The sequence below is a fragment of the Diuraphis noxia genome, unplaced genomic scaffold (assembly GCF_037042655.1).
Source record: "Diuraphis noxia isolate RWA-SAM2 unplaced genomic scaffold, SU_Dnox_SAM2 contig0003, whole genome shotgun sequence".
Classification (NCBI taxonomy): Eukaryota; Metazoa; Arthropoda; class Insecta; order Hemiptera; family Aphididae; genus Diuraphis; species Diuraphis noxia.
Window position 1 is genome coordinate 44,541,015 of NW_028301713.1, and position 13,882 is coordinate 44,554,896.

At 26.8% G+C, this 13,882-nt stretch overlaps 1 protein-coding gene across 2 annotated transcripts in view; it reads left to right on the top strand.

Annotated features, from left to right (window-relative positions):
* Nucleotides 1–4,686, top strand: part of LOC149057426 (uncharacterized) — a 44,650-nt gene extending 39,964 nt beyond the window's left edge. The window contains exons 3-11 of one of the 2 annotated variants that reach the window (XM_089223571.1): nucleotides 1,101–1,345; nucleotides 1,547–1,586; nucleotides 1,663–1,832; nucleotides 2,255–2,366; nucleotides 2,437–2,475; nucleotides 2,552–2,718; nucleotides 3,559–3,627; nucleotides 3,702–3,858; nucleotides 3,980–4,686. In XM_089223571.1, the coding sequence (XP_089079697.1) occupies nucleotides 1,112–1,345; nucleotides 1,547–1,586; nucleotides 1,663–1,832; nucleotides 2,255–2,366; nucleotides 2,437–2,475; nucleotides 2,552–2,718; nucleotides 3,559–3,627; nucleotides 3,702–3,858; nucleotides 3,980–4,062 (1,071 nt within the window). In that variant the 5' untranslated portion in view covers nucleotides 1,101–1,111 and the 3' untranslated portion in view covers nucleotides 4,063–4,686. The remainder of the gene's footprint in view (nucleotides 1–1,100; nucleotides 1,346–1,546; nucleotides 1,587–1,662; nucleotides 1,833–2,254; nucleotides 2,367–2,436; nucleotides 2,476–2,551; nucleotides 2,719–3,558; nucleotides 3,628–3,701; nucleotides 3,859–3,979) is intronic. The other variant, XM_089223574.1, reaches the window with a different exon arrangement.
* The last annotated feature ends 9,196 nt before the right edge of the window (nucleotides 4,687–13,882 follow it).

The following is a 13,882-nucleotide window of genomic DNA, read 5'->3' on the forward strand; positions in this document are numbered from 1 at the left end:
TATTATGATGTAAACAATATTTGTATTTAATAATAACTATGCATACAAATATTGATTCTAAACAGAATCAAAGCCCCTATTTCAAAACAATATTTATACACAATATTACTATTATTAGTTTATTAGATTCTGAGTGGTCCAAGGAAAGTATTAATTTTACAATGGCAATTATGTTTTTTTATTTTGTGACTATTATTACGTTTTGGGACAGTAAAAGTGCTTAAATTTTCGACTTCAGTATCTTGTTATATAAGAAAATTGTTTTAAACTGTTTACTGAACTATTTATTGGCATATGCTATTTTTGATTATTATTAGTTTTTTTTGAATTAAAATCGATAAAAATTCAATTGTTTGGTAGAAAAGCTTGAAATTGTAATACAAGACTCCTAACTTAGTTTTTACAATATCAGTTGAAAAATAAAAATAAATACATGGTCACAATTTTTTATATAAATACGTAAAGATCACAAAAATTCGCAAATTATTTTAAGCTAGAAATTCATAAAAAATTTTCTTTTGAAAGTTAAGATTTGAAAATGTAATACAAGATTTCTACAAGTTTTTAAACCTTTATCATAAAAAAAATATCCAACAGAAAATAAAATAAAGTTCTTATGAGCGTTTTAAATTTAAATATTCAAAAAATTGGATTTTCAATAGATTTCTCTTTTAGAAATTGTATTGTTTTGGTGTAACTCTAAAACAAATAACCGCATATACTTGAAATTAATATAGACTCTTTCCTCTTTCTATACTTGATAAAATTTTCAAGATATTTTAATAAGTATTGTGAGCTGTTTACTGAAATTTTAATTTTTCAATTTTTTTAGTTTTTTTTTTCTATTAATGTCAATAATATTAATTCTAATAATAGCAATGTTATTATTTCATACTTATATCATAGATTATAAAATAAACTGTATAGTATTTATAATAGATGCTTATGCATTTAAACAAAAACGAATATTTGTCCGGGCAACGCTGATTGGAGACAAAATATATTATTATAATAAATACATAACAACGAATGACCGATTATTTGATTCAATTGAAACGATAAATTGTTCATTTCAATACATCCGTTTACTTTGAAAATAGCATTAAAAAAAATGTCAAGAAGAATTATCTGTGCAAGTATTGCATTTGGCGCTATTAGTGCAGTAGGATTTTTGTATAATTATATAACCAAGCAGAAGAAATTGTTAAAAGATGGTGATTTAACAAACTCAAGCATTCAAATCGGTCAACCGACCAAGCCAACCGACGTGGAAATAGTTATGACATCAGAATCGACCATAGTGGAAGAGATTACAAGACCAGTGTCTCCATCTCCAACATTCGTGGTAACAATTGATTTTAGATTATAATAGAAAGATTATACTCTATATTGTAGTTTTTGAATAGTATCTAAAAATTTAAATTCTTAATAACTATCTTAAGAGCCGGAAATTACATGATTTAATCGTTAGCTGTATAAAGCAGTTGGTATATGAGATTACTTATTTTAAAAAACTAAATATTGACAGTATCTTTTCTATTAATAGGACGATGGTGTCACCAATACTGATGCGGAATATATAAAAAGTAATATTATAATACATATTATATCGACCTACCTATAATATTAATTAACAATATTTTTAACATAACGTTCGTTTAGGAAGCGAATCGGAAAATACACCTGCAATTTCATTTCACCAGGATTTACTAAACTCAAGCATTCAAATAGATCAACCGACCAAGCCAACCGACGTGGAAATAGTTATGACATCAGAATCGACCATAGTGGAAGAGATTACAAGACCAGTGTCTCCATCTCCATTATTCGTGGTAACAATTGATTTTAGTTTATAATTGAAAGTTTATACTTTATAGTACTTTTTGAATAGTATCTAAAAATTAAAATTCTTGACTATCTTAATAGCCGGCCATTACATAATTTGATGTTGGTATTTGTATTATTCTTATTTTCAATTAATTAATTTACTGTATATAATAGCATGGCGTATGTTATCGACTTATCGTAGACCATGTTTGTGGCGGGAAACGGGTAGAACGTATTAAACAAGGGTGATTAAATCTGATATATAAATATTATATAATATGATTCGTTATTCGCTAATTTTAAGATAGCTTCATACGTAGGTAAATATATTGTTTAAAGTAAAAACTATAATGTGTATTGTAGTAGGTATATATGAGATTACTTATCTTATACAACTAAATATTGATAGAACTTTTTGTATTAATAGGATGATAGGGGAATGGTCGAATCTTATAACACAAAGTCCGGAAGAAGAATTAAAATTATAGATAAAAACTCAAATAATATCATAAGAAAACAAAGTCTGAATTTTGTAGAAGGTTAGTTTTTCATATTCGTAAAATATATTGAGTATTGATTATATTTTAACCAAACATAATTTCATATTAGATAAAAAATTATCCTGGAATAAAGCGGAATTCAAAAAAAGTAATATTATAATACATATTATATCGACCTACCTACAATAGTAATTAACAATATTTTTAACGTAACGTTCGTTTAGGAAGCGGATCAGAAAATAATCTTGAAATTCCCTTTTACGAGGATTTACCGAACTCGCGTATTCAAATCGAACAACCGACCAAAGCAACCAAAATGAAAATAGTTATGCCAATAGAATTATTGTCCATAGCGAAAGAGATTACAAGACCAGTGTCTCCATCATTCGTGGTAACAATTGATTTTAGATTATAATAGAAAGTTTATACTTTATAGTACTTTTTGAATAATATCTAAAAATTTGAATTCTTGAGTATTTTAATAGCCGACCATTACACGATCTAATGTTGTTAGTTGTATTATTCTTAGTTTCTAATAATTAATTTAATGTAGGTAATTTACGGTAATTAATAAATGGCTGTTATGGCAGAGAAACAATGATTTATAATAATATCATAATAGTAGTCTATTTTTATAAAAATGTTAGCTTATTTCTGTGTGTAACATTTTAGATGAATTAATATATAAACATTCTAATTTTGAATAAGCAATAAATACGATAGGTACGTATAATCTTTTGTTTATCCCGTGAAATTACTCATGCAAACATACAGGACTGTTTCGTTCACTGTACAGCTCCCCATCCGTGGACGATGACTTCTAAAGCTATTTTTATAAACCTATATATATATAAATGGTTTTCTGTCTGCTTGTCCTATTTTCATTTCTAAATGGCTGAATTAATTGCTATGAAAAAAATTTGGTACAGAGATATATTAGATTAAATTAAATATCGATAGACCTAAATATCTTTCAATCGATTATTTGATTTGTCCATACTGTTCTCGATAAAATGAATTAAATTACATAATGTTTAACTAAATTTAATATCGTTGTATGTATGAATATTACTTAGTATATATTAACCGTTATCTTTCAATATATATATATGTATATAAAAGTACACTGCTATCAAAACCACATGAAATGAATAAGAGTTAGGATTTTAAAAAAAATCTTGTGTAAATTATCAAATTTATTGCACATATAATGGTATGTAATCTGTTTTAGGACATTCCAGACGAGATGATGTCAATTACGAGTAAATCAAGCAAGCGACCAAGAATGTCGATACCGAAGGTAATAAGAATATACTTTGTTGTTAGGAATATAATATAATAGTAAATATTATAACTTGAGCTCTTTTATTTTAGAATGTGATATACTTTGCTGACAAAAGAAAGAGCTATCCAGTGCTTCTTGTTGAAGAGATATTCCCCGATTTTAACTTTATTGAAACCCTACACGAAAATTCTCCACCAGTGTTCAAGGTGAAATGTGTGATAGATGGATATACTTTTTGTGCATACAGTAATATTTTTGAATTATACCATTACCACCAACAAATATTAGTTGGATGAATTTTAGTATTGATATTTAAAATTATTCAATAATCATCAGTTAACATTGCCTTTAATTTTTAATTTTGTAGACAGATCAAAAAGAGCAGCCAACAGGATGGTTGCCAAGTTTATACTCAATTATTTTTTTGATGAAGAAGATCATTTTTATTAAGAGCCATAGTACAATAATACATGTACAATTCAAATTTAATTAGGTAAAGTAGATACTCTGGTGTATGATATTTAATTCATGTAGCTGCTTTTATTTTATTGTTAATTACAATTAACAATAAAATAAAAGTAGTTACATCAATTTATGTCATACACCACAGTATAATATCTTACCTAACTAAATTTAATTGCACATGTTATACAGGATGATTTGTGAGGCGTAAACACTCACTATTAATAAAAATATTTACTTTTTTCGAATTTTTTTTTTCAAAATTTTAGATCCATGCTGTTCTAAAACTATATACATTTTCAATAGTTTTTGCCCTTATATTTATTAGGTAAACCACTATCAACTTTTGATTTTTAAATGGCAACCTATATTAAAAATATTATAAATTAATAAGGCTATTTTTTTAATGAATTTCACGTTTAAATTTTAATTTTTCGTAAATCCGTTGACGAGATATTAGTCTCCCAAATTTTGGTGGTTTCCGTCTCTCAACCGCGGCCGCAGTTGAGATTTTTTTACTCTAGCGTAAAAAATAATACATTTTTCAAATATATTCAGTAAGTACGATGGTTAAGCCTGAGTTGTGCCCCAAAATAAGTAAACATATTTACACAGGACAAAATGTTATTAAAAAATAATTGTACGAGTATCATTTACTATGTAATTATTTATGAGTCTCTTACTAAATTCTATTGCTATTAAGTATATTATATATATATTTATATATGGTTCGAACCAAAAGATAAACATAAAAATTATTGTGTTCAAATTTTATTATAGACAATTTTATAAGACCTCAAACACAAAAATTTATTTTTATGAGATTTGGAGTTTATTATATCTAGTATATTTTTTTTAGTGTATATATGTATGTATATTGTGCAAATGTGCGATAGGTACCAGGTACCTATAGATTTTTATTATATTTTTTTGTTATTCATTGTTTTTATTATGTATAGGTACATATGTGTGAATATGTAGGTATCACAATAATAGTAGGTTAAACAATCCTTGTTCATTAATGGTCTTGGACTCTTTTGATTTCGATTTATTGTTAATCAAATAATATAAGTATTACTACATTAATTTGATATTAGTTTTTGTACAATAAAAAAAAAGTTACAAGATTTTCAAATCGTGTAACTGTATTACACGGTTTAAGATAGGTAATTAATTAATTAAATTCTTAAATCGTGATGTAAAATTATAACACCTATTATTCTATTCCATTTTCTACTATTATCATACAACATTCATATCATTCACAATAATTATCACAGAACAATATTATCTAAGATAATTGATAGGACTATCATATATAGACTGTCACCTAAATTATCATTCTGTGCCTAAATATAGGTATTTATTATTTACTATATGCATGATATTATAATCATATTACCAGTCATGAATTTTCAAGGTATACCTTGGTGGCTTGGTCATTAGTCGTAATAAGAATATAAGATATAATTATGTGGTGATACGATTTAAATTTTTTAATATTATCTGTGAAATTGTGATTAAAATACATTTGTCACAATATATTTCCAGTTTATCATTTATTATTCTTAGGTAATTCGGTATGTCCAATTAGTCGATAAGTTAATAAATGATTAAGGTTCAAAGTACAATGGTAATCTTTAATTAATTGTTATTTATTTTGTTACCTTGGGTTTAACGATACAAAATTTATGACTAGCTTCTGGTCTTTACAATTATTGAAAACATTTTGAAAACCACCAATACTTTGAGAAGATGTATGTTACAAACAAATCAATGAAAAATAAAAATGTTAACGCGTAAATTCACAATAAAATTGGGATTATTAATTCATGGTATTTATATTATATGTTACCATTTTAGAATCATAATTTCATAGTGGTTTCATCAATAAATATAAGGGCAACAAAAATTAAAATATTATACGGTTTTAGAAAAACATAAACATGGAAGTTAAAAAAAAATATGCAAAACAGTTAATACTTTTCGAGATAATTAGTGTACTCACTTAAATGAATCACTCTATTTATAACTTATAGTAGGCAACTAAGTTTTGTATGGTAATCATTTCTAACAATAACTTTTGTTGACGATATTGTGATCATGCTATTTTTACATATTGTTAATTGAGTAAGTACTATAATATTTGAATATTGAAAATTACATATTTTTATACAAAAAAATTGAGTGAAACAATTGTTATTTGTTCCAAATAAATTTTTGACAAATTCTAATTTAATTATTCAAATTGAAAAATCAATATCACATAACAATATACAGCTGGGTATGTAAGTACTCAATATATATATATATGTATTATAAATTATAATATGCAGTTGAGCCTCGAAAACTTGAATTTGAAAAAAGATGAAAATTCGATTTGAGATATGTATTACTCGAGATAACTAATTCATTGAGTGTTGTAAGAATTTCTAGAAGAATATAAAAAAAAATCCGAGTTGTCAAATTGTTTGAGTTCTTTAGGTTCGAGTATTACGATTTACGATTCGACTGTATAATATAATAAATTTACACGCTTGCGTAAAAAGCTGTAATATCGAAACGTCCCGAAAAAACTAGATTTACTTAAATTTCAGCTTAATGGTTCAGTAAAAAAAACAAAAAGAAAAATATAAAATATCAGATAGATGGATGGATGATGTTCAATAAGTTCCCGGTCAATGATCGCGGTCAACATTTTCTTGAAACCTGCAAAAACACCAAACCATCAACTGAAATATATCACCACCGGACATTCGTTGGCGCCAAATTTTAAACGCAGGTATATTTTATGAAATCTCAACATTAGGAGTTGCTCATCACGGTGAATCCATCTTTCGAATGCTCTGATATTTGTATACGTCACCAAATACGGTAGTCTGATTTAGTTTTCGTCGTCTTTTAATATTCGGTAGCAATATTTTCGACGTTTTAAAACCCTCGATATTGATGGGGAGCACTTAGTTTCGTTTTAACTCGCCGTCTTCGTCATCGGTGTACGATGATAAAAAAAAAAAAAAAACACTACACAACACAACACGGTCGTACAAAAAGCGCATCAGAGAGTGTTAACCCTGGCCGCCGAAAGGCTTCTTATCTCGTCCAAAAATGCGCACTGCGAAAAAAAAAATAAAACATCAAAACCCAAACGGATTTTTAATAAGCCACCAACTATTTCTTCACAATATGTATAAATAATAATACGCAGCAGTGGAGTACTTTAAGATCACTAGTTTTCAATCACTGTCAGATCGATATATATATAATATATATATATATATTAATATGGTAGGTAGGTATATTATTATATCTCATTAATATAACCGCTGCACTAATATGTTGAGCGACCGCCGTGTAAACCACAAAGGGCGCAACCATTGCCATATTTACGGAGGATGAGAAACAAGTGGAGGGTTTTTAATACCTCTTACATATATTTATTTGATTTTGTATGATGAAACATTTAAAAAATATTTTAATTAAAATTATTCAAAATAATTTATATTAGATAGGTACCAATATTTGCAACGGTATTTTTTCATATAAGCCACGATTTTGGTAAGTAATATACTTCTGTAGTTGCTATCACGAACCTTGATCTATGTTGTTTCCAAAACATATTGGTGTTTATTTTTTTATTGATCATAAAGCTTCAACAACAAGGTTATTAACCTGCGGTAGGTTAACATTGTTATATAAAATTTAGTTATAGTTAGGAATTACATGATTATGTGTTAGTAGTTTTTAGTTTTAAATAATATTTACAATACAGTTGTAAGTAGTGAGATTTTGTTCAGTATTAGATTTTAGTGTCGATGCCAATGTATTTGAAAAAGCTATGTATTAAGTGAATATTATGGTCTCCTAGTGTTTCCTCCATCGATGAAAGTTGGTTGAGGATGTTTATTGCGTTGGCATTTCAGCGAGCAATCTAGGACTATGTGCGTTTAGTCGAGAGCGGTTCGTTGCATTGGCTACAGAGAGGATGCTCTTCATGTTTTATGATATGTATGTGGGTGAGGTTGGTATGGTCGATTCTTGTTGATGGTTTCGGAACATCTAGTGATATTAGGCTGAGAATTCCATTTGGTAATTTTCTTTTTAATATTGATGTTACATATATAGCTGTTAAACTGTCATATGTATTGGATTTTTGTTTGTTCATAACTGGTCGTAAGTTAAATAAAAAACAAAATGTTTAATGCAAATAACTAAAATCATATTTATCGTTCTTAACAATATTGTTAAAATGTTCTTAACTAAAGTAATATTCGAGATTGTCATAAATCGACATGATAGGAGTTGAAAAAATACACCTATAACGCTAACTTTTCCTTTAAATAATATAAAATATCTCAGGTAAACACAATTGCTTAGAATATATATTTATAATAGAATCACCAAGATTCATAAACACGTAGCTAAGAACTTTATCGATGTCATGCCTTCGTTATTTTTTGGACAGCATTAACCAATTATTTTGAACAGTAGAGTATGAAAAAAGTTAAGTTCTTAGACTAATTACTTTAATTGTATTTTTACTCATCACAAAAATAGTGACACTTATCGAATATTAAGTTCTTTCATATACGTCGTGAGTGAAATTTTTATAATTCTACTAAAAATATAGAGGGAAAAAAGACGCAAACAGTCTTTGCCATGTTATACGTTTATAAGACTCGGACAAAGCATGCGGTTGTGGCGTCTACTTAATGATAGTATCTAACTACAAACTTGAAATTTGTATTTTCGCAGGTGGATTGTCTATCTAATATAGAAATTGTATATTGTCCAACCGGATAAAACAACTGGATTTGGGATAGCACAAAAAGCATTCAATCCGTCGTAGGAGTAACATGTAAAAAAACCCCCTCACCAGGTACCACCCTGGGTGACGACGGTTAGGATATCTGGTAATATGTGTATGAGAGACAATATAAAACAAATATTTTACCTGTAATTTTAAAGTATGTTTATTAGTAAGTAATATATGGTGTGGCAGTTATAATGATATTAAATTATATTAATTTGTTTATGACTTATAAATAAATTACAAAAATAACGCCAACCCTAAGTAACGAAAAACCATACATTACACACAACTGTGTATAATAATTTTCTGGTAAATGAAGTTTCTCTATATTATTATAATATATTACAGGTCATCACATTACAATCTCATACACGCTTATGTTGATTAAAAGCGTTTGTAGCTATAAACTTTATATTATATTATTACATTATTAATAAATGCTTACATTGAATCTTTATACAGGGTGTGGCACATGATGGTGTCTCATTCCGTAATTTTAATATAAAATTTTGCCATAGCAATACGATGAAACCCTGTGTTTCACCTTGTATCATTATACATAGGTAATTTAGTATTATGGTGGCATAATAATGTCTCACACTTCACAGCCATAGGTCGCTGCAACACTACCGGAAGTAATAAGTTATATCCTAATCTTGTGTTTCGTACGCACACTGATTACATCTATTCGATTTTCTACTATATTATGTTCTAACCCGTCCTAGGTTGCAGTACCCTCACCTTTTCCCACATACAAATAGTTAGGTTGGTATATAGTTTTATTGTAGCAGTGTACGGTACAAACAATATATTATATATATATAAAGTGTAGCAGATGGACCTGGACAATTAAATAATTATTGTTCCAGTTAATATTTCATTTTATTTTTATTTTATTAGTATAATTATATAATTTATCGACTCGTGTGCTATTATAACATTTTTATTTTATCATTTAATAATGAAATTCAAAAATTCAAATCTAGTTTAATTTCAAAATATTCATATTATAAATTTGGTTTTTAGAAACCAATTGATTATAAAAACAGCTATCTAAGTTAAGTGGTTTATTTTTTATAACTTATTAAATTGTCAATTTTTTTGAGTAAGATTTATTAATTTGAAAGGTAATAGCTTAAAAAAAGTATTTAGATTGTAACTAATACTATTACCTATTTAATAATTCTCATGATATACTTAAGAATAAGTTTTAATTATTTTAAATAGTGAATACGTTTCAAATTCAAAATGTTATTAACGAATGGATGAATTTTACTTACGTAAAAAAATAAAGATATTAAAAAAATTTAAAAACTTTTTAAAAATTAAAAAATACAGTTTTACGATTTGTCTATTTTGAACTTATGTGTTAGCTAAGCGTTAAAGAATATTTCAAAAAGTGTTATTTCATGAAATTTACTTTTTACTCTAATAAAATTAACATAATGAGTTGTAGGATTTATAATTTAACTTAATATTTTATAAATTCTCGGTAGTTGTGTACAACTGTACTTTATTTTGTTACAACTACAATTTTACTCGTAGGTATCATTTTATCACGTGTTATTTACATTTTTCATAATGTTTTATTAATAATAACTAAAAATCAATTCCATGTTTTTAAAAAATACATGAAGTTAATATATTAATTTAATTATTATGATATTGTAAAAGAAAGTTAAATTCCATATAATTTAGATTTGGTATTTTTTATAATATACATATTTCTATGTATTTATTCTGAAATTACTTAATATTAATCATTTATTCAAATTTCCTTTTTTCCAAAATGCACCTACCAATATTGGAAAATAGTTTCAAACACAAAAAATATAATACATTATTCAATCAATATTTTTAATACTGAAATAATAATTGTGTATAATTAACCTATATAGTAGTGTTAAACTATACAATTTCATGCTATAGTGTTAATTTAATTTTACTTCAACTACTGTAGTTTGTATTGGATTATAAAATAAGAGATTTTGTACTTAAATGGTAGAGTACCTATTCCATTTTATTCATATTTATAATTTAGGTATTTATACGTGTGATAAAGCGTAGAATTTATCGAGTCGGTAATAAAATTGAAACAGTAAAATTTTAAATCTGTGAAACAAATTAAATAAAAATTGCATAAATAAATAAATTGGTATGATATGCCAAAATAATTTAAATTTATTCTGACAGCGGAGGTGAGTGGTATAAACCTAATTTATTTTATTCGAAGCAGCGAGCCAAAAAAACTATTAGGTTTATTAAATTTGTTCTTCGTAGATTTTATGTACGACACACGTTCGTGTACCAGTAGAGAATTCAGTATTTTTGTGATATTATGAAAATATATTGTTGCAATTTGCTCCGAAATATATTTTAATAATAATAATAAAAAAAAAAACAACTGCAAAATATTTTGGACACAAATGCGACAATTAAAATGTTTCGTTGTATTTGTACATTTACATTGCACATAATATTATTATTATTGTCTTAATCGAATTCGGGTTAAATTTTGAGTGAAAATTATTTTCGTGTTTATGAAATATAAGTATTGGACACAAAAAACAAAGAGTAAATTGTGCCCTAATAATCTCGAAATCACAGACGTTCACATAAGGTAAGCAGGGTATGCATATCTGTGTGATGGGGATAGACAATTTTTTTTGAGCACATAAAATCTCAAAACAACATATTTAGAAAGAAAAATAATAAAATTTGTGACTGTGATCAGGTTCATGTCTTATCTATCAGAAATGCGAAGATAATTTTTAAATTAAAATATCCTTTCTAATGAACAGACTTTTATCATAATATCTTTTTATGATTGAAAGTAAAATTGAAAAGCTTACCATTTTGTAGGTAATAAGAAACAGTTATATCAATTAAAATGGTTATTGTGAATATTTTTTAAGACGATAGTATTAGCGTTTATATTCTTGAATTGCACATCTGTTTAAAATTCAGCTAAGTAGCCAATGCATAACATGATACTACCTACCAAAATACTTACGCAAGCCTTTGTTCAAGAATATGCATTGCAACATAATATAAACTGTTTATCATTGTACTGTTTATTATAGTATTAGAGTTTTAAAATTCCGTGGAATTTATTTTAAAAATTAAAATTGTGTAATATACCTACCTTAAAGTGTATGGTCGTGAACTTACAGCGAAATAACATTCTTAAAGTTGGTTTATTGTATTAAATATTAATAAATAATAGCTACAATAGATCCCCGATATTTGTTAAGTGATGAATTAATCAAAAACATAATACCACTTGTATAAATAATTTGAAAGCTTATAACTATTTACTATTGTAAATTATAGTAATTCATAAATCTTGGTTGAATAGGTAGTCAAAATCTGTCTACAATATCGATAACTCGAATTTCAATTTAAAAAACGAATAGTGAATTAAACTTACGTATTTTTTGAGTTACAATTCTCAAATAGGTACCTACAATTTAAAAAATATTTTTAAGGGCAAGCCACAAATTCAAGTTGATGAGAATCGAGTTATTGAGACTCGACTGAAATATAGCATTGATATGGTAGACTTAAATATTTAAATATAATTGTACTATACTGCATATCATGGATTCTCAGACTTTTATGAACATTGTACTTTTTTTACGAATATATTATTTAGGATACTCCTTCTTAGTTACTAAGCTAATATATATATATAGCTAATTTTGTTAGCCAGACTCATATTACTTAAAAAATTTTAAGTGCTCTCGAGGGTACGCGTACCACAGTTTGAGAATCCCTGTTAGGTTAGGTTGCAATTGTTCAATTTTCCTTCATTTTCCTTAACGTGTTTAAACAAAGCTTGGATGAAAAACTTGGAAGTTACAAATTCCTATCTTGATACGAAACTGGGCATTATAATAAATTATATGTTATTCAACCAGTGTGCCCGACGATGTTATAATCTCTTCGATAGAGACTTTGCGTGCAAGGATTCGGGTCAAATAACGTCGAAAACCTACGGAACATCTGCTGTGGTTTTTTGAATACCGAATTGGGTTTGTTGACATTTGTTGTGTCCACTTCGGACCACCCTCTTAGGGGTTAGTTGTGGGAGAGGTGTGAAATCTATTTGGAGAAATCGTTTACTGTAAACACAGTTTATACGTTTACTTGTACACCTACGTAATTTATTTGCATATATATTTGAAAACAAAATAGATAGCCAGATAGGTACATACAATTTCCATTTCGTTTTTTCCATGACCGACACAATAATGCGGCTTTCTTAATGATTTAAGTTTGATTCGTAGACAAATATTACCTATTTATTAATTGAGTAATATTTTCTATGTAGTGGAAAAATAATATATATAAAAAAAAACTACATTCTGAATAATATTTTATTTTATAACGGTATAATAACGATACTCATTATATACCGATTTATTTATTCAAATGGTAATCAATTCCACGAAATTTCATAAAAACATACTCTTTAAAATAGATTTTATATTTTTTTCTCCAGAAAAAATTTTAAAATATTTCTATAGGAATATTTCATACTTACCCATCAGCTGACAGATGATTTTGATTTTATCAGAACATTCATCAATATTGTGAATTTATATAATGAATGAGTATTCATTAATCATTGTCTCGTCTTTGAATAATAATTAATGAACAACCTACATAGACTTATAACAGTATTAAAAGTAACTCGCATATAGTATTTATAAGATATCAGATATGACAAGATAATATATAATATTTATCTAAAATAGTGATTCTCAACCTGTTTTGTTTCATGTCACCTTTAGCATTTTGTAAGTAGTAAGTACCTATATTAAAAGTGTTTTAACAACCATTATTTATCGTAGGTAAATTTTCAGTCGACGGAATGTTGAAAAGGGCCTTTCATTAGTCGTTGTAATAGTCTCACTGTCACAGGCAAAACTGACACAACACGTACCTAACATTTTGTATGAACATTTGTAAATGCATTTGCATTACAAATAT